Below are 20,596 nucleotides of genomic sequence, written 5' to 3'. Positions count from 1 at the left end.
CTAGGCACATGCTGGTAGAACTTCTCAACTCCAAGGTCAAAGACAGAATCTGAAAAGCTTCCAGCCAGAAGGAACAAGTGACTCTCACGGGGGGAAAACAATGGGCTTCTCACCTGCAGCCGAGGCCTGGCAGACCGTGGGAAAACTCCCGCAGACGCCCGGGAGAAAAGACTGCAAGCCAAGAGTCCTCCACGCAGCCAAGCGCACGCACTCCCGAGTGAAAGGAAGGCTCTGTGCCTGTGCCGAGGTAGAGGGGACATGACGCACACCCCGAAGAGCTCTGGCCCAGCACTCCCGGGCCAGAACCGAGACCTCCAGGCAGCGGTGATGGAACCGTCCGAGGCGTTCAGTGGACCCTGTGACCCGTGCACCACCCACCCACCCACGTGGGGCTCAGATCGGGGCAGACCGTGTCACATAATGTTGGGTCAGTGAGTCTGGGATGGAGAGGTACTTACTGCAAGAGGAGTTCTAATTACAGTCTGCAAGAATGTCACACCATCTCAGCAAATCTGAGCGTCGGGGACGGAGGTGGGGGGCGCCTAGCGCAGACCAGAGGGAACGCGTGAAAGCATCAGAAGCCCTGGTTTGGAGGGCTGACACGGAAGCGTCACGTAGGCCTCAGAGGTCTGGGGGAGGAGAGGAAGCCGTGGGGGATGGAAGTACTCGCAGGAAGTTGTTGGCCTTTCCTATCCACATAATCATAGGAAAAGCCATGTGATTGTGAGTACTGGGAAATACAAAGCAGCAATTAGCAAGATGGAAAAGAACAGAACTTCCAAATGAACCAGGGGAGAAAAAGGGAATAAATAACAACACAATCAAATCAATAAAAATAAATAAAAATAAGGAAAAAGCAACAAGTAATGGAAAAAATTTAAAATAAAATGAAGTCAAGTCGTGCAGTTATTAAATATAAATAGACTGAACTCTCCCCATCATAAGGTGGGCTCTGAATTTTTGACAGTAAAAGGAAGCAACATAATGTTTATCAAACTGATTACAACTGGCTCTAAAAGAAATATTCCTAACGCAAAAGAGAAGGGTAAAACGAAGCCAGGCAAATGCAAACCCAAAGAAAGGATGCCGGGGTATCATTATTCATCTGGAGCAAGGTGGAATTTAAGACGAAAGGCATTAAGCAGGATAAAGAGCAACATTATGAGAAAAGACACAATTTCTAAAGAAGACCTAACAGTCATCAGCTTACAGACCCCACCACCAAAGCAGCTAAACGTAAGCTTATATTTAAAACAAAAGGGGTTCAAGTTCTCGGAGTACTCGGTTAAAACTACAGCTCTGCAGGATGGTGTGCATCCACCCCCCTCCCCGCCGGGCAGCCCTACCACGGTAGGCGAACTGAAGACAACCGTCGACTCACCTAATTTAACAGCAATGACGTAAAGCTCACGTCCCTCAAATAGGTGAGGTGTACACTATTTTATACGTGCACACAACACTTACAAAATAATACTCAGGTACTTACTTGACCACAAGAAGGGAAAGTTTGAGAACCACATTCTTGGATCACAATCCACAAAATTAGAAATAAAGATTAAAAAGGTGACCCAAAAAAATCTTAAATATTTGAAACTCCCAGATAACCTTTAGATCAAAGAGAAATCACAACTGAAATAACATACTATCTGGAAATCACTGAAAGAGAGAAAAACAAAACGTTGGAGCCCAATGAAAGCCATAAAAGCAATGTATCACCGGGGCACCTACGCTACTGAAAACCCAAGGAAGCCCGAGCTCCAGGCCCCCACACTCCCAGGGACCCCAGCAATATTTTCTAAGGGTCATGCTTTTGTAAAAGTTGCAAAAGCAAGCCGTGTTTCTCTCCTTTCCTTGGACAGCTCTCCGACACCTGTCCCCAGTGACGTCAGTGCAGCACCACAAGGTCGAATCCATTCATTTTCGTTTAAAATGCCTCGTTATCACAATGTCCCTTAACCAGAGCCACTGGGAGGATGACGCTCCCCGGCTATCGGTGTCTACAGAGGACTGCTGGCATTTGGGAGGGACCGTTCTGGAAGGAACGGCCTCATCCCTGGGCAGGGCGGGACAGCAGGACCCTGCCTTTGACAGTAAGTCTTCTCCCAGCCCTGGCCAATGTGGCTCAGTTGGCTGAAATATCATCCCGTACACCTAAAGGTCAAGGGCTTGATTCCGGTCAGGGCCCTTACCCAAGTTTCGGGTTTGATCCCATGTTGGGGTGCATATAGAAGGCAGCTGATCAATGTTTCTCTCTCCCTCCCTCTCCCTTCCTCTCTCTCTGGAACCAATAAAAACACATCCTCGGTGAGGATCTCCCGCATAGCCCTGGGGAGAAGAGGTAGTACCAACCACTACTGCACACCAAGAGGCTAGATTCTTATCTTGCCCAGGCTTAGTACCACCTCAGAGCTTCTCAAACAGTGGCCTTCCAGCCTGGTGATCCCTTACCCATCCGCGCCTTAGCCTCTCAACCGTATGTGACACCATTGGCCACCATGACCTCTTCTGCATCGGTGGCTCATTTGCAGCCGCGTTTCTTCCTGTCTCCCTGGCTCCTCCCCGTTCTTTGCTGGCCTCTTGCCCCGCCCACCCTCCTGTGGGGAGCTCCAGGGCTTTCGGAAGGTCTCCACTCCTTCCTGTCTGTGCAGGCCCCCAGGGGAGCTCAGCCAGCCCCGGGCTTTCAAGTCCATCCCTGTGCTGACGGCTCTAACATTTATCTCCTCAAACCATCTTGACTTGGAGGTCTTATGGGACTCTCAAAGTTATCATGTCACAAGTTTCTTGATTTCTCTCCAAAACTGTTTCCCACCCAATTCTTTCCCATCTCATTAACTGCACTACTAACCTGACCAACTAGTCATGCCAATGCTCACGAAGCAGGGTCTTCCTGGATTACTCACTCTCTCACATCAGCAAATCCATTAGCTCCGTCTTCAAGTATATCCAGGATCTGACCATCTCTTACCTAACACACTCTCCACATGGCGGCCAGAGTAGACTTTTTAAAAATATTACTCAGTCCAGCCAGCGTGGCTCACTGGTTGAGCGTTGACCTATGAACCAGGAAGTCATGGTTCAATTCCCAGTCAGGGCACATGCCCAGGTTGCGGACTCAATCTCCAGTGTGGGACCTGCAGGAGGCAGCCAATCAATGATTCTCTCTCATCATCCATGTTTCTATCTCTCTCTCCCTCTCCCTTCCTCTCTGAAATAAAAAAATACATATTTAAATATATATATGTATATAAATATAAACATCCTACATAATAAAAAGGCAATATGCAAATTGCATCACTCCGCTACGCCCACGATTGGGCCGGTTGGAGGCGCGGGGAGCGGGACTCAGGGTGGCTGATTGGCTGGCGGTAGGAGCGGGGGGCGGGGACTCGAGTCCCCGCCCCCCGCTCCTACCGCCAGCCTAAACGGCCAACACTGCGGAAGGACCCATGCGGCCGGCGGAAGACGCTGGTGGCGGAACTCGGGGTGGCCAATTGCGTGGCTGCCGGCACCAGTTTTCCGCCAGCAGCAGTTTTCCACTGGCCACCCACCATCAGGGCGGGGCGCGGCGGGGCGGGGCGCGGCGGGGCGCGGCGGGGCGGAGCAAGGCGGGGCGGAGCAAGGCGGGCGGCAGTGGCGCGCGGGTGCAGGTGTGGTGGCCCCAAGGCTGCGGCAGCGGCAGTGCACGCGGCTGAAGCGGCCGCTTGCAGGATTGAATCCTGCAAATGGGCTACTAGTATATATATATTAGAGGCCCGGTGCACGAAATTCGTGCAGGGGGGGGCGGGGCAGTGTGTCCCTCAGCCCAGCCTGCACCCTCTCCAATCTGGGACCCCTCGAGGGATGTCCGACTGCCCTTTTAGTCCTGATCCCACCAGGCAGTCGGACATCCCTCTCACAATCCAGGACTGCTGGCTCCCAACCGCTCGCCTGCCTGCCTGCCTGATTGCCCCTAACCGCTTCTGCCTGCCAGCCTAATCACCCCCTAACCAATCCCCTGCCAGCCTGATTGACGCTTAACTGCTCCCCTGCCAGCCCGATTGCCCCTAACTGCCCTCCCCTGCCAGCCTGGTCACCCCTAACTGCCCTCCCCTGCTGGCCCGGTCACCCCTAACTGCTCTCCCCTGCTGGCCTGGTCCCCCCCAACTGTCCTCCCCTGCAGGCCTAGTCATCCCCAACTGTCCTCCCCTGCCGGCCTGGTCCCCTACAACTGCCCTCCCCTGCTGGCCATCTTGTGGCAGCCATCTTTGTCCACATGGGGGCAGCCATCTTGTGTGTTAGAGTGATGGTCAATTTGCATATTACCTCTTTATTATATAGGATATATATAAATTTTTTTACATACATTACGTCTCTGCTCAAAATTCGCCCAAAGCTACCCACTGCACTTGGGATAAAATGCAACCTTAGTCCATGGGCAAATGGTGCATCATGACCTGGCCCCTGATCGCCTGTCACTGTCCTCCTCGTTCACTGTGCTCCACCACAGCTCGGTGCCTTCCACCCTCCCACACACCCCGCTCACTCCCAACCCATGCCTCACTCTCACTCGCTCTGTCCAAAGCGGCCTCCTTCGTGGAAAGGCCCTCCCCACGGCCTCTGCACCCTCTCTCCCTCACCCCTGCCACGATATCTTCTTCTCTGAAGAGTCACCTCCCCCCCCTTGTCCCTGCGCTACGTCATGTCACCACATTCGTTTCCTTGTTTCCGTGTTGTCTTCCCCCTGAGACAGTGAGCTCCACGGAGCAGGAAGGATGAACCTGCCGCTGCAGAGGACGGGGAGGAGAGGCAGGCAAGGGCTGGTGGAAGACCCGATCTGAGAGCAAAGGAGCCTCACATAATGATAGACACTGGACACTCAAGGCCAAGAATCCAGCCCTCGTTCAAGAAAATAAGAAGAGAATCAGCACATTTAACCAACATGATAAAACGTACCCTTTTCCTGGCTGGAGAGGCGGCTTGTGAGAACGAGAGGGTCGGGCACCGGGGGCTGGGCGGGGCTGGGGGCCGAGCGCCAGGACGACAGGCTTCCCCTCGTGCTCCTGGGGTTGCTCCCGAGCCTCAGGAGCCAGTGGTCGGACAAGGAGGAGCTGGTGGAGCCTGCGGGGGAAGCACAGGGGGAGGGGAGGCGCACCTTCTCCAGCATCGGGGGTCCCCTCAGAGCTCCGCGGGGCCAGGCTCCACCCCCGAGCCCTGGAACTGCCGACCAGAGCAGAACCACACACTCCAAGTTCAGGGCCAGAGGAGAAACCTGCAACTGAGGAACCGCTGGCCACGCTGGAAGTTTAAGGACAGGCGCTTGGCCTCAGAAAGGCAAGCACATTGATGAGTAAGGAAATGCTTTCCAGGGAATTACTTTTCACCAACTCCAGTTTCCTAAATATGGCATGCTTTCCATTCTTTCTACAATCTTCTGTGAAAGGAGGGCAGGCTTTGCATTAGGGTTGATTTAGACCATTTAGGGTGCATCTTAGTTTTATTTGGCTATGTTCCAACAATTGGAGAAAAAAATCTGAGCACTGTCTTTTAAAAGCTCTTTAATCCCAAAGATAAGGATGGCTAGTTTTCAGAGTGAAATTAGTCACATACGGCCCTAGCTGGTTTGGCTCAGTGGATAGAGCGTCAGCCAGCAGACTGAAGGGTCCCGGGTTCGATTCTGGCCAAGGGCACATGCCCGGGTGGGGGCTCGATCCCCAGTGGGGGGCGGCATGCAGGAGGCAGCCAATCAATGATTCTCTCTCATCATTGATGCTTCTATCTCTCTCTCCCTCTCCCCTCCTCTCTGAAATCAATAAAAATATATTTTTAAAAACAGTCACACACAAAAAGGTCAACTTTTGACCCTTTTTTTTTCCCCCTGACTTCCAAGCAAGTTTGAGGTCAGGGTTAGCCAATACAGGCATCGCTGGGCAGCAGTTAGGTAAGCAGCTACATTTCCTGGGAAGACCCTGTCACCCTCATGACTGGCCTGCCCTTTCCGGCAGGAAAAAAAGCAGGTTGCCATTGCACAAGCTTAATCAAAAGCTGGCCTGACACGAGTGAGACTGGGACTATGAAACCCCACGCCACGGACACAAAACACTGTTCCCTTCCCCTTTCTGAGATTTCAATATGACCATTCCACACCCTTCCCCACGGGATGCCAGCCGGCGGTGTTCAGATCTCCACAGCAGCAGCCACCGCTTCCTCTTTCAGACCCCTGCCTCCCGCTCCTGGCCCTGGACGTTGGACTAAGCGCCTTCCCAGCTCTGAAAGTGGCTCCCCATCCCCCACCCCCCACCCCCATCCTGAGCAGCAGCACCCACCTCTCATGGAGCTGCTGGCTGACCAGCAAGGGATGCTGTTCCGTTTCTGATAAAACAGGATGTAAGCCCCTCGGGTGATGACCTCCTCTTCCGGCAGCGCCTCCACCATGCTGTCGTCGTAGCTGTACCACTGGCCGTCCAGGGAGTTCCGGCAATAGGCTGTGAAGGCCCAAACCCCAACTCCCATTACTGCAGCCCCCCAAAAGCAGGAAGACATACCCCACTGCCAGAGCTTAGAAACGGACAGGTTTGCAACAGAATGAGAAATCCTGGTCCATTTTGGACCAGAAATGAATTTTGTGGACTCCAAAAGGATCCATCAGTGACACACCCAGATGCTTCCTGATGAGGTGTGCTGCGACTTGAAACGGAATTTTACCTTGCAGCCCCTGCTCAAGCACAATCTCCAATAAAAGGGAGCCCCAAGTTCCTGAGCCAGGCAATGCTGTCCACGTGCACCCCATGTCTTCTGAAGAGCTTCACAACGCACACCTCTAAGTCAGCACGCGATGAGAATATGCAGTTGGATCATGGAATGCTTCTTTCCTACCCAAGAACTGAAGTCGCACATTTAAGAAAATGCTCATAGCCCAGCCGGTGTAGCTAAGTGGTTGAGTGTCAACCTCGGAGCCAGGAGGGTTCAATTCCCTGTCAGGACACATGCCCTGGCTGCCGGCTTGATCCCCAATACGGGGCGTGCAGAAGGGAGCCGATCAATGATTCTCTCCCATCATTGATGTTTCTTTCTCTCTCTCCCCCTCTCTTCCTCTCTGAAATCAATTTTTTAAAAAAATCTCTTAAAAAAGAAAATGCTCATAAATAAGGGTCTCACCACCTTCCAAACAAAACAAAATATTCTTCTCCTTTCCCTCCGTATCACAGTGAATGGTACCCAACCCACTCATCTGGGATCAGCCAACTTTTCCTGTAATGGACCCGACAGAAACTATTTCACGGCACACGTGGTCTCTGCCATATATTCCTGATCTTTTGCCAGTTTTTAAAATGCAAAAACTATTTCTACCTCACGAGCCGTACCACGGTGCTGGCCTGCATGCGCCCCATGGGCCGCAGTTGGCTGACCCCTGCACTCATGCAAGCAGGCACCTCCCAGTCCATCTCTGCTCTCCCCTTTCCCTCCCACCCCACACCCAGCCCAGAAGCCACTTTTACTGACTTCACTTCCAGAACGTGTCTCGAACACCTGCTTGTCGTCGCCCACGCACCAGACAACACCGTCTCTCACTGAGCCCCGGAAGCATCCTCCTAACGGGAGTTACAATCTCCACTCGCGCTCCTCTCTCCCCGTTCCCCACGGAGCAGAGCGACTACCTCCCTTTGTTAACAGAATTACACCGTTACTCCTCGGCCTAAAACCCTACAGGGCTCCCCATCACCCTTTAGAATAAATACGAACTGGCTTACAGTGCCTTCTCATCCAGCCCCATCTTGTCTGACCTCTGACTCATGACCCTTCAGCCGGGACAGGCCTGCATCAGCTCCAACCACACCCACACTCGGCCTCAGACCTCGCACATGCTCGCAGTGCTGCCCATCACGCTCCTCCTCCCGTGACTCACACGGCTCGTTCCACCCGAAGGAACATCCTCAGAGGCCTCATCTCTATCACAGACACCGTTCCTCAGCCAGCCACCTTGTCATAGCGCCAGGCAGTGAAATGCTAAAGTGCCAAGCCCCCTTTTTGTGGTCTGTGTCTGAAATTAGATTGAATTTCCACGAAGGCAGGATTCATATCTGTCTTGTTCACCACTGACGCTCCAGCATCCAGCACTGGGTCTGGCAGAGAATGAGACCTTAATAAACACGTATTTGTCCAATGAACGAATGAGTGATGGTCATGGATTTCTGTACAGTCCGGTGTCTTCCAAATCTCAGGTACATTAGTACACTACAACAGTGCACCTTTTGAAAAATGAATATTTTAAGCATTTTTTTAAATGAAATAATGTATGTTCTTCTAGAATAGAACAGACTAAGATATATGAATATGAACAATTGAACAAGTCACCCAGCTATTTGTTTCTGTCTTTCCATTCGTCTACTTCTCTCAAGTTGCTCTTGAAGGTAACAATTAAATGTACCCCATTGAAATAAAAACATCTGATAGGAATCCAAATCTGATAAGAGCCCTCGTGTTGAAGCACAAACAAGGATAAACGTCATTCTCTCGGTTCTAACAATTACCCTCCTATACTTGATGTGGTCGAAGATTCGGGCCATAACTAACTTTTACATCCCCACCACCCTCCACCCACCACCCACCTAGCTCGACTCTACGGCCTGGACAGGCCCCCGCCCTCTGGCAGATGCCTGGGTGCAGCGGGTGAGGGGCCAGCTCACGCCGAGTGGCCGCACGAGCTCGGCATGGCATTCCAGGGGTGCCTCTTCCCGGGGCATCGAGGCCCAGGCCACAGCCACGACGCATGGCCACGCAGCCCCCAGCCAAGGGGCAGAGCTCACCTGTGTAATGCCCACCTTGCAGACTGCCGTGGTGGTTGCAGACGGCATACAGGTCGTACAGGAAGTCCAGCGGGTAGCTGGTGGGCAGGCATGCTGGCTGCTTCCACGACGGCCAGGGGCCGGGCGCGGGCACGGCCCCAGCACTCCTCTGGGCCACGTGCGGAGCCATGTTGAGGCCGCAGAGCGGGAACTTCACCAGCGTGGAGAGCTTGTTTCTTCTCCCCGCCACCTGACAGAACCTCTTGAGGTGGACGATGAGGATGTCGGGCAGCGTCCACAGGCTCAGCTTCACCACGCCCTGCTGGAGGGCCTGGCAGTGGGGGCACTTCCAGGCGTCGTCCTGGGCCAGCTGCAGAGGAAGCCCCCGATGAGACGCCCCCGCGGCACTGGGCCCCCCCACCCCCGCAAGGTGACTGGCCCCTCCCGCCGGACCTGCTCCTCCTTCGTGTAGAACTGGAAGCACTCGTCCAAGGTGCAGCTGTGCTGCTGGTGCACCTGCTGCTGCCGCCACACGCTGTCCGCCTCCTGCACCGGCTCCTCCTGGGGGCTCCCGAACAGGCTGCGGAGAGGAGCCGATGCCGTGAGGGCTTCTCTCTCCCCGAGGGGGCTCTCCTAACCTCCACTCCCCGCCACCCGGCGAGGCGAAGGTGCCCCGGGGGCCTCGTGCACTGACTCAGCGCTCGCTCTGCTTCCCCGTTCTGTCTCCCCCCCCCAGCTCCGCGAGGGGCCCAGCCCTCGCCTGCCTGCCTCTGCTTCCTTGTCCTAGCGCAGGGCCCACCGCCCAGAAGCAGGTTAATGAACACTCGCGGGCTGTACTGTGGCCTCGTTCAAAGTGCGGCCGAGGCACTCGGGGTCACGGAAGCAGCCGAGTGCAGGGATTAAGGGGCAGGATGACACGGGCTCAAGTCCCAGCCGCGGCGTTAGGCACCCGCGGTGTGACACTGAGCAACTGTGGGACCTCTCTGAGCCTCCGTTTCCACATCTGAAAAGGTAGGTGAGGTAGCGTCCACCTGACACAATGTAATAAAGATGACATAAGTGCAAACGTGCGAAGTGCTCAGAGCAATGACGGGCACAGGGTGAGGAAGCGTTACGTAACTGTCTACTCCAACGGTGACACCACTCGTGCCACCTGCCACCACTCTATTACAGGCACATCTTGTTTGACTGCACTTCACGGATGTGCTTTTTTACAAATGGAAGGCAAGCCCCTCCACCAGCAAGACTACGACTCGCTTTGTTGCGGCACTCAGTTTATTGCGGCACTCGCTTTGTTGCGGTACTCGCTTTGTTGTGGTACTCGTTTTATTGCGGTACTCGCTTTATTTCGGTGATCTGGGACAGAACCTGCAGTACCTCTGAGGTGTGCCTGTACTGCCCTTATTGTTTACTAGTAGCCCATTTGCAGGAAGAATCCTGCAAGCGGCCGCTGCGGCTGTGTGCGCAGCCGCTGCCACAGCCGTTGCAGCCGCCACGCCTGCACCCGTGCACCGCAGCAGCCTGCCCTGCTCTGCCCCGCTCCGCCCCGCCCGGGCTTTCCCTCTGGCAGCCACCTTGCTTTCTGCTTTTCCTCCCTCTTCCTTCTAAGTTGTCTTCAGTCTTCACTCCTCCCTCCCTCAGCATATGCAAATTAACTGCCATCTTTCTTGGGTAATTTGCATACTCGCCCTGATTGGCTGGTGGGCGTGGCTTGGGCGTAGTGAAGGTGTGGTCGATTTGCATATTACTATTTTATTAGGTAGGATACACAGACAACTGTCACTAGGGTTTCTCAGGAGCATGGATCCCGTGGCATCAAGGAGATAAGCGAACTGCCTCGGTCCCTGGGGCAATGGGCACAGGAAGATGCCTGCACTGCAGGCCCCCTCTCCCCGCTGGAGTCAAATCCTGTCAGACTCACCGCTCCTTGGCACAGCTATCCCACTCGACAGCCAGCTTGATGTGGGGGGGGCCTCCGGGCCTCCTGGGGTGCAAAGCCCTGAAGGAGAGAACAGGGAGCCGGTGAGAAAGCACGCAGCCTCCTCCCCACATCTCTGCAGGGGGCGACGGTCTGCCTCCAACCCCAGGACTGAGCTTCCACAGCGCGGAGCGCGACCCGAGGACCTGGGAGCTGCTGGCTGCGGAGGCTTCGCCCTCATCCGCCTCCCAACATGCCCCAGCCACTCCCTGGAGCTGGCGAGCTCGGAGGACTGGGAATACGGCCAGGACACAGACCAACTCTCCAAGGCACCCCAGAACCTTCTAGTCCGGGGGGCAGTTCCACTTGAACATCTCACACAAATCCCCAATTCTGACGATGCCTAAAATGAGCTGCTCACTTTCCCCCACCACAAGCGAAAGGACCTCCCCGGGCCCACCTCCTCCACCTAAAAGGTCTTCTCTTTCAGGCCCTCGAATACCCAGAAACTCAAAATGCGAATCCGCCTCTAGCTCTTCCCAGCTCCTTGGGCTCAGCCCGTTTCGGAACAGGTTTATTTTTCTTAGCACAGAAGAGATAGGTCAAGAAGAGGGTGGAGGACACGCGGCTTTGTCCCCAAATCAACACGACGTAGGCAAGAGCTGGGAAAGTCTGCACCTACGGGCGCTTGGAATGAATGGTAAGAAAAAAGTGGGGACGTCACATGAGAACCTGTCACCAGGATGATTCAAAAACACAGTGAGAGCTCCCGTAAGGCACGGAATCCTACAGCAAGCAGTGCCAGGTCTGGGTGGAGGCTGGCACCATCCCGAGGAACACGAGCCAGCAGGGAGCAAGGAGCAGGTGTGTCTGGGAGGCCTCCAGCTTGTCATTCCCATGAAGAATGACTGCCCTCCCTCACCTTTGTGTCGAATGAGGGGACTAAGCTACGGGCATGTGGCTGCCTCCCTCTCCATCTGCCTCACTCCCATGAGGAGAAGCAGTGTCTTATCTGGTGGATGGGATTGGGGGGAGGTGGTCAGCTCACCCCTCCTGCTTACTCCTCCCTGCGGCCTAATCACTAGCATGCAGATCCTCCCTCATCATGCCCTGAGCTTCCTGGAAGCAGCTCCATTCCTGCAGGTGGATGGCTGGTCCCCGCAGGTGGGTATCTGTTCCCTCAGGTGGATGGCTGGTCCCGGCAGGTGGAAGGCTGGCGGACTGGGATGTCTCTTCAATTCAGCGGAGACATACTGGGGAGCCCGTGTGTAGCCCTAGGTCCAAGCCTCTTTCTTTAGGACTAATACAGGCATATCTTGTTTGATTGCACTTCACAGATGAATTTTCTTTACAAATTAAAGGGCCCTCGAATTGCCCATTCCCACAATTAAGAGACTGCCTTGCTGGGGGTGGGGGTATTTAATTCTGCGGAACCTATTCAAAAGCTTGCATTGGACTCATATCTAAGCCACATCCTTTCATCAGTAAAGGGTCATCGAATGCACCTCATGTGCTGACCTCTTTCCGCCTCACTCCGCGGACTCCTTTTCCACCGGAGCCTCGGCATGGGGTGGGAAGGGGACGTGGTTCCTCGGGCTCTGGCTGTTGTACAAAAGCCCGCAGGCCACACAAAGGCAGAAGCTTGGGTGTCACCTGCAGTCTGCTTCTTGTCAAACAGGAATGAGGACATTATTTGACTTTATGGCAGGATGTGCTTCCAGGAACACATGGGCGTAGTCTCTACCCTGAGGACCTAAGAGTGTAACGGGAGAGACTTAGAGGGATGCGCCCCGGCGGCTCTGCAGACCAGGGAAGACACCTGCAGAGGAGGCGCCGAGGTGTCCAGGAGAGTGGAGAAGGGAAAGGGTCAGAGGTTTGTACAGGCGAGGGGGGGGGGGGGGGGGAAGAGGGCAGGGTGTGTGCTGGAATGAGCATGAGTGGAGGCTGGGTGAGGGAAGGCCACACGGCAAGAGGGTGGGCCCAGACCTCGGAGGGAGGGAGGGCTTTGCATGCCACCTTGGAGGTGTGGACTTGACCCTGTGGGCCACCGAAGGTGTAGATGCAGATGGATGAGAGGGACACTGGCCTAGAGGCAGGCAGGACAGGGTGGAGGTTCCGGGCGCCCAGCAAAGAGGTGCTGAGGGCCTGAACTCAGGCGATGGTGGAAAACGTAGAGAGGAGGCGAGATCTGAGGAATCCCCTGGATTTGGAACAAGGAGACCTGGTGGTGGCTTAAATGTGAGGAGAACGCGAGGAGGAACCCCCAGGTTATGAGCTTGGGTCGCTGAGCACATAGATGGTGGTCACCGTTTAGGCAGAGACCAGAGCAGAAAGGTTCCCGGGAGGAGTTCCGATGGCCAGCGTCCAGTCTCCATGTCACTGAGACATCTCAGTGGGCCGGGCGGGTCTGCATCTGAGACCTGGGCCTGAAGGTGTCAGGGAGAGCCCAGGCAAGACGGCCCAGGGACGGAGTGCGGAGGAGCACACAGCGGGCCGCGCTGGGACTCCGAGGCCCCACAATATGCGAGGGCCCCGAGAGGGAAACACTCAAAGAAAAAAGGAAATTGCTCGGAGATAAGCAGAACACGGTACATGCCTACAATGCAATATCATTCGTCACAAAAGGACGAGCACTGTGTGATGCACTTATATGAGGTACCTAGAGTGGTCACAGTCACAGACAGAAAGTAGGATGGCGGTTTCCAGGGGCTGAGGGGAGGGGGAGAAGGGGAGTCATTGTTTAACGGCTACAGGGTTTTAGTTTGGGAAGATGAAAAAGTTCTGAAGATGATCGTGGTGATGGTTGCACAACACTGTAAATGTACTTAACACTATTGAACTGTCCACTTAAACATGTTAAGATGGTCAATTACATGTTATGTATATTTGGCCACAATTTTTCACCGATGGCTGAACCCAGTCAGCATGGAACAGAGTGTGGAATCTCAGAGGGAAGGCGGGGGAGGGTGGGTGGGTGGAAGGTAATCAACCAAAGACAATGTATGCGCATATGCATAACCCATGGACACAGACAATAGGGTGCTGAAGGCCTGGGGCAGGAGTTGGGAGGGGGGCTGGAGGGGGTCAATGGGGGGAAGGGGGGGACATATGTAATACTTTCAATAATAAAGAATTGTTTTTAAAAAAGAAATTTCTAGGGGGAAAAGGAGGTGCTGAGATAATGGAGCAAGAAATTGAGGCTATCAGATGCTGAGGAGAGGGCTGGGTGGGTGGGGGTGGAGAGGGAGGAGGGAGGTGGGGTGGAGAGGGAGGAGGGAGGTGGGGTAGAGAGGGAGGAGGGAGGTGTGGTGGATAGGGAGGAGTGAGGTGGAGGTGGAGGGAGGAGGGAGGTGATAGGTGGAGAGGGAGGAGGGAGGTGGAGGATAGAGAGGGAGGAGGGAGGTGGAGGGTAGAGAGGGAGGAGGGAGGTGGGATGGAGAGGGAGGAGTGAGGTGGAGGTGGAGGGAGGAGGGAGGTGCAAGGTGGAGAGGGAGGAGGGAGGTGGGGTGGAGAGGGAAGAGGGAGGTGGGGTAGAGGGAGGAGGGAGGTGGGGTGGAGAGGGAGGAGTGAGGTGGAGGTGGAGGGAGGAGGGGAGTGGAGGGTGGAGAGGGAGGTAGGGGTGGAGAGGGAGGAAGGGGGTGGGGGTGGAGAGGGAGGAAGGGGTGGAGAGGGAGGAGGGGAGTGGAGGGTGGAGAGGGAGGTAGGGGTGAAGAGGGAGGGGTGACAGGCTGGGTGGCTGAAGGTGGGAGGAAGGGCTGCAGCCTCAGGGGAGGGCTCCCTTTAGCAGGGCCACCCTGGGGGCAGCTACACTCCTCTGTGATTCTCAGACTACCTCTAGTGAGAGGCCCATGTCTCTGTTTGTTTCCAAATCAGAGCAGACTAACACTTCTGCAAACTAATATAATAAAAATGTACTGGCCCTAACCAGTTTGGCTCAGGGGATAGAGCGTCGGCCTGCGGACTGAAGGGTCCCAGGTTCGGTTCCGGTCAAGGGCATGTACCTTGGTTGTGGGCACATCCCCAATGGGGGGTGTGCAGAAGGCAGCTGATCGATGTTTCTAACTCTCTATCCCTCTCCCTTCCTCTCTGTAAAAAAATCAATAAAACACATATACTTTTTTAATGTACTGTGGGGAGGGAAGATATAAAAATACAACTTCAATTAGAAATTATTCTATGCATCATGTTTTCAATTGCTCTAGCACATCGCTCCAACGCTTCTAAAGCTTCCTCTCGGGTTTTGGTCACGGACTGGGCCAACCAGCGGGCGTCTGTGGAACTCTGCGTGCCTCAAGGGGCCTCCCACAGCCTCCCCCGCACCCCAGGCTCGGCCTCTCTCTCACACCCAGGCGGGCGTCTGTGGAACTCTGCGTGCCTCAAGGGGCCTCCCACAGCCTCCCCCGCACCCCAGGCTCGGCCTCTCTCTCACACCCAGGCGGGCCCGGCTGGCACTCCTCCTGCCTCCCTAACTCTGTATAGCAGCTGCCAGCCAAGGAGGGTGCAGGTGGGGTATAGGGCACAGAACTTCCTAGCTCACCCCTATCCTGGTTGCTGGTCCCTTTATAAAGGGAGGGGCCTGTCCCTGTAATAAGTCTGACGCCAATTCAGGTTCTGACACCAATTCCAAGTGTGTTTTTTCCAAACCTCCAACAATGAACTCGGTTCTGACACGCCCCACCTGGAGAAGCCTCAGGCCCCACAGGCTAAGCGCTCAGTCCTATAAGGCTGCCAGCCCCGCCCCCGACCTCAGATGCCAATAGCAAGTCCGGGTTGCCTGCCACAAGGGCTTCTGACCAACCCAATAATCGCTTGGAGGGTCCAAGGGTCCCCTTCTTGGGTTCCGTTAATTTGCTCAGAGCAGCTCACAGAACTCAGAGAAACAGTGTATGAATTAGATCACCAGTTTATCATAAAAAGGCTTAACTCAGGAGCAGCCAGTGGAAGAGACAAGCAGGGCAAGTATGTGGGGAGGGGCGGGGAGCATCCACACCCTCCCCAGGCTCCACCCTCCCAGCACCTCCATGTGCTCATCAGGCCAAAGCCCTTCAAATGATGTCCTTTTGGTTTTGATGGAGGCTTCATTACATAGTCATGACTGATTACATCATTAACCGGTGGGACAGAGTCACCCTCCAGCCCCCTCCGTCTCCCCAAGGTCAGGGGATCCAGCCCCCTCCTTAGGTGCTTTCCAAGAGTCGCCTCATTACACACACTTGGGTGTGGCTGAAAGGGGGTCATCCTATCTAATAATAGACGAATATGCAAATTGACCATACCTCCGACACGCCCACAAGCCACGCCCACCATCCAATCAGAGCGAGTATGCAAATTAACCCAAACCAAGATGGCTACAGCCACAGAGAGCAAGGTTTCCTAGGTAACAGAGGAAGCCAAGCTTTCCATAGCCGTTGCAGGCCTAAGCCTCCACTCAAGCTACAAAGTTTCAATTATAGAAGGTAAACAAATTCAAACAAATGGCAGCAGAATGGAGCTTGAGAGAGCAGGCCAGGGTTGCCAGCGGCAACAGGGGAAGCAAAGCTTTCTGCACACCCTGGCCGGGCCCACCCGCTTAAGGCAACAAAGTTTCAATTATAACCCCAACACAAATGGCTACCGGCCTCAGAGGGAGCCCCAGGCTTGGCTCCGCTCCAGGCTACAAAGTTTCAATTGTAGAAGGAAAATAAATTCCAGATACCAGGGCCTCCGCTTGCGTTGCCAGGGGGCGTGGCCCGCCTGCAAACCACCACAGGCCCCTCGCTCAGGCCGCCCCACACCCAAGGGAACCCCCACCTGATCCGGGACGCCCTTCAGGGCAAACCAGCTGGCCCCCACCCCTGTACCAGGCCTCTATCCTATCTAATAAAAGAGTACTATGCAGATTGATCATCACTGCAACACACAATATAGCTGCCCCCATGTGGTCAAAGATCCTGCCCCCATGTGGACACAAGATGGCCACCACAAGATGGCCAGCAGGAGAGGGCAGTTGGGAGGCACCCGGCCTGCAAGGGAGGGCAGTTGAGAAGGACCAGGCCTGCAAGGGAGGGCAGTTGGAGGTGATCAACCCTGCAGGAGAGGGAAGTTAGGGGTAACCAGGCCGGCAGAGGAGGGAAGTTGGGGGCAAACAGGCTGGCAGCAGAGTGGTTAGGGGGTGATCAGGCTGGCAGGCAGAAGCGGTTAGGGGCAATCAGGAAGGCAGGCAGGCAAGCAGTTGGGAGCCAGCAGTCCTGGATTGTGAGAGGGATGTCCGACTGCCCATTTAGGCCTAAACGGGCAGTCGGACATCCCTCGAGGGGTCCCAGATTGGAGAGGGTACAGGCTGGGCTGAGGGACAACCCCCCTTTGTGCACGAATTTCGTGCACCGGGCCTCTAGTTATGAATAATAAGACATCGCTAATGCTTTCATCATTTAGGAAATTCTAAGGGGTTTAGGCGCTCTGTGCCAGAACTGGAAGCCCCAAATATGTATGTCTTATTATAACCCAAAACATCACACTGACACTGGACTCAGTCAGCCTTGGCTGACCAAGCCAGGAAATGAGACCTTTCTGAGGGTCTGTCTGTGGGAAAGGAGCAAAGCGGGTCTCGGGTCCTGTGCTGGCCCGCAGGCTGCTGGGCAAGGCTGTGTCCCGTGGCAGGCTGTGTGCGGGCACCGGGAGAGTCAGGAAGTCAGAACCACGGAGACACGGCCACACTGCTTGCCTCCTCAGCCAGAGTCCACAACTGACTACAGTTTGGGGCCGATGGCTCAGGTAGAATTCTCCCCTGCCTTAGAGGGGGAATTCAGGTTGAATTCAGTAACATGACTAATGGAATGAGTTTGGGTTTTTCAGTCAAATCTGGGTTCAAATTTGGCTTCAGCCATTAACTAGCTATGCGAGTGTGAGCACATTAACTGATCTCTGGGAACCTCAGTGTCTCCTCATCTCTGAAGTGAGCATCGTACTTCCTCCGTACACCTAAGGACTGCAAGCACTTACGTGAATAAGGACGTACCTCAGAGGCAGGCACCGGAGAGGTAAGTTACAGAGAGTAGCTACAATCGTAATCAATGGTATGGACACATAGCGTCAAAGGAGTCTGGACAAATAAGACCACATTCTTACTCTTACCAAATCTGGAACATCCTCTTACCTGTCAACTGCCCAGTGACAGAGGGGCCTGCTGTCCTGTGGGGATAGGTAGCTAAGGGCCAGGGATTGCCCCACAACCCGGATGGAGAACAGTGGCCCTGGGTTCTGCCAAGACAAAAACGGGGGAGGGGGTCATGAGGCCTGACGTTTTAAATTAGACTCTTAGTGCAAATGCATTACTCAAAAAATGTAAGCCTTTTTGTGTACAGTCTATTTTGAATATTCCCTTAATAATTAGTATTCAAAACCTAGATGTGCGAAGGCTTCATCTGCTTTTGAAGATGCACAGTTTCCTTTAACATAGTGATCCAACACTGTCTAACACAGTAAATTCCCCTGAAGGATAAACATGCTGTTCTCAAATAACTCGTGTTTCACTGAAACAGAAGCTGGCACAGTCACTGGAAAAATAAATCAAGTTTGTTAATGAATTATTAATCAGTAATTTAACTTACTTTAAGAAATTATCATCACCCAATTACCAAAATGAGCCAAGAATCTAAAAGCAAATTAGTGTATATTTTACATTCCAAATGCCAAGTAAACACCTCAGAACAAGCCACATAAAGAAATACCAGCCCTGACCGGTGTGGCTCAGTGGATAGAGCGTCGGCCTGCGGACTCAAGGGTCCCGGGTTCGATTCTGGTCAAGGGCATGTACCTTGGTTGCGGGCACATCCCCAGTGGGGGGTGTGCAGGAGGCAGCTGATCGATGTTTCTCTCTCATCGATGTTTCTAACTCTCTATCCCTCTTCCTTCCTCTCTGTAAAAAATCAATAAAATACATTTAAAAAAAAAAAAAAAAGAAATACCAGCTATGTTTTTATTCTAAGTTCTTAATGCATACTTCTGGTCCCAAAAATACCATCAAACTTCTAAATAAAGACCCAACACACTTCTACTATTTAACATTGAAATGAATATGATCTATATAAACATTTAAAAAGATGAATGAAAACAAGTAGAAGAATGATTTTCCAACCCAGTTATTCCGGTTCAGGGTCATGGGTGGCCAGAGCCTCTGCTAGGAGCTCAGGGCTCAAGGCAGGACCCACGCTGGACAGGACACCCTTCCATCACAGGGTGCTCACACCCCACTCACACCCACACTCACTCAGACTGGGACAATTCAGACACTCTTCACCTCATGTGCACATCTTTGGGATGTGGCAGAAAACCACACACACACACACACACACACACACACACACACACACACACACGGAGTGGGGAGAGTGTGCAGACTCCACAGAGACAGTGGCCCCAGCCAGAAATCTTTTTTTTTCATCAATGTTATAATGAAACGATGTTGGATGCTACATTTTTATTTGAGGAGCTTCTGTGCTTCCTAAGGAGAAGCTAGTTAAACCTGGGGGGACTCTTTTTTCCTGACATGCCCAGTTGAGCTTTGCTGGTTGGATAGCAACACAGCACCATCAAGGCCTCGCACTGTGTGGAGGCAGCTTACCCAGCCTGCACTCAAAGAAAGTTTACACAGTCGCCATAAACATGCCTCGACAAGGATAACTCGCTTCTTTCATAGTTCACGCAAGGTAAGCCTGTCCAGCAAATGGGTCATTTATGTAAGAGTCACTTTCCTGTCCTCTCTCCTTGGCTGGGGAAATTCATTTTAGAACCTCTGCTATATGCTCACTATTTTTCATCTCTTCCGTTCAAGGATGTGAATTCTGAATGTATGCTTTCCAAATGATTAGCCTATGGAGCCAGTATTGAATATATTACTAAAAGCCTTCTGAGTTACATGGGTGGGCTAGCGTGGGAAGCTCACAACCAACCACTCAGCATACATTATTCCTACAGAAAATCCTTCCAACCACACGTTTACCAACGACTGGAAAGGCGTCCACAGCTGAGGTGGAGGTGACCTGTAACAGAATTGTGCTGGCGCCACCGACCGCTTGGTTGGTTTCTAAAGCCAAAATGACTGCAGGGGGCAGGGGCAGAGGCCCACGGGTGTCCAGCGGAGAATGGGCCAGCTGGGCTCCATGTTCACATGACAGTGGTTCATCCACTTTCAAGAATCAGGGGCACGGGGTTTGGGGGAGGCTAAAGCTATTCCTAGATACCGTGACCTACTTAGAGAGAAGCCGTGGTTCTAATTTGGGCTCTGGCAGAGCTGCTGGGCAGAACAAGAGCAAAGTCCCTTAGAGCTAATGATGGGTACCAATGTAGGGAAGGTCTTTAACAAAGTGGTATTTGGAGTAAATCCTAAATTAAATGTATGGTTTTCCCTGAGCACGAAGCAACGTGAATTATGAAGAAATATCACTAAGTTTGGTATATCCCCCAAATGAAAAGTTCTAAGAGAATACCTGGGGGGGAGGGGGGAAGGGGGAGGGGGGACAGAGCTACTGACCTGTCCCTAAAAATGTCAACATCTTCTGGGCCAGGCAGCCATGGGAATGGTTTCCGCTACTATAGGGGCTACAGGAATTGGTTTCAAAACACGTTGTTTTCATTGAAAACTACCAACCTGAAATAAATAAATGCAAGGCAAAAAGGTGTTTTCCCTTGAGTTTCTCTCTGTTATTCAAAAACTGGACAAAACTATTTTAAAACTAGGCTTTATATATGGACAGGAACATCAATTTTAATTTTCCACATAAATTATAGCTGAAGTCCCTTGAAGTTTTTGATCCAAACATAAAAGTTACAATTTATTACAATAAGCTGTCCTACGATAAGCCATAAATGTACAAAAGTGAGAAGAAGAATGTAAATCCCACTCTTTATTCCAATGGTGTTTTGTAAGATTTAACGA

General features: G+C 53.1%; 1 protein-coding gene across 5 annotated transcripts in view; it reads right to left on the bottom strand.

Annotated features, from left to right (window-relative positions):
• The window catches only part of USP43 (ubiquitin specific peptidase 43), a 55,520-nt gene that overhangs the window by 3,404 nt on the left and 31,520 nt on the right, over nt 1–20,596 (bottom strand). For 4 of the 5 annotated variants that reach the window (XM_079799294.1, XM_079799296.1, XM_079799297.1 and 1 more), the window contains 6 exons: nt 17,816–17,919; nt 10,684–10,761; nt 9,216–9,342; nt 8,784–9,132; nt 6,303–6,461; nt 4,933–5,097 (listed from right to left, as the gene is read on the bottom strand). In XM_079799294.1, the coding sequence (XP_079655420.1) occupies nt 4,933–5,097; nt 6,303–6,461; nt 8,784–9,132; nt 9,216–9,342; nt 10,684–10,761; nt 17,816–17,919 (982 nt within the window). The remainder of the gene's footprint in view (nt 1–4,932; nt 5,098–6,302; nt 6,462–8,783; nt 9,133–9,215; nt 9,343–10,683; nt 10,762–17,815; nt 17,920–20,596) is intronic. The other variant, XM_079799295.1, reaches the window with a different exon arrangement.

Source organism: Cnephaeus nilssonii, assembly GCF_951640355.1.
Source record: "Cnephaeus nilssonii genome assembly, chromosome: 19".
NCBI classification, from domain to species: Eukaryota; Metazoa; Chordata; class Mammalia; order Chiroptera; family Vespertilionidae; genus Cnephaeus; species Cnephaeus nilssonii.
This window is presented reverse-complemented; position numbering and strand designations above follow the sequence as displayed.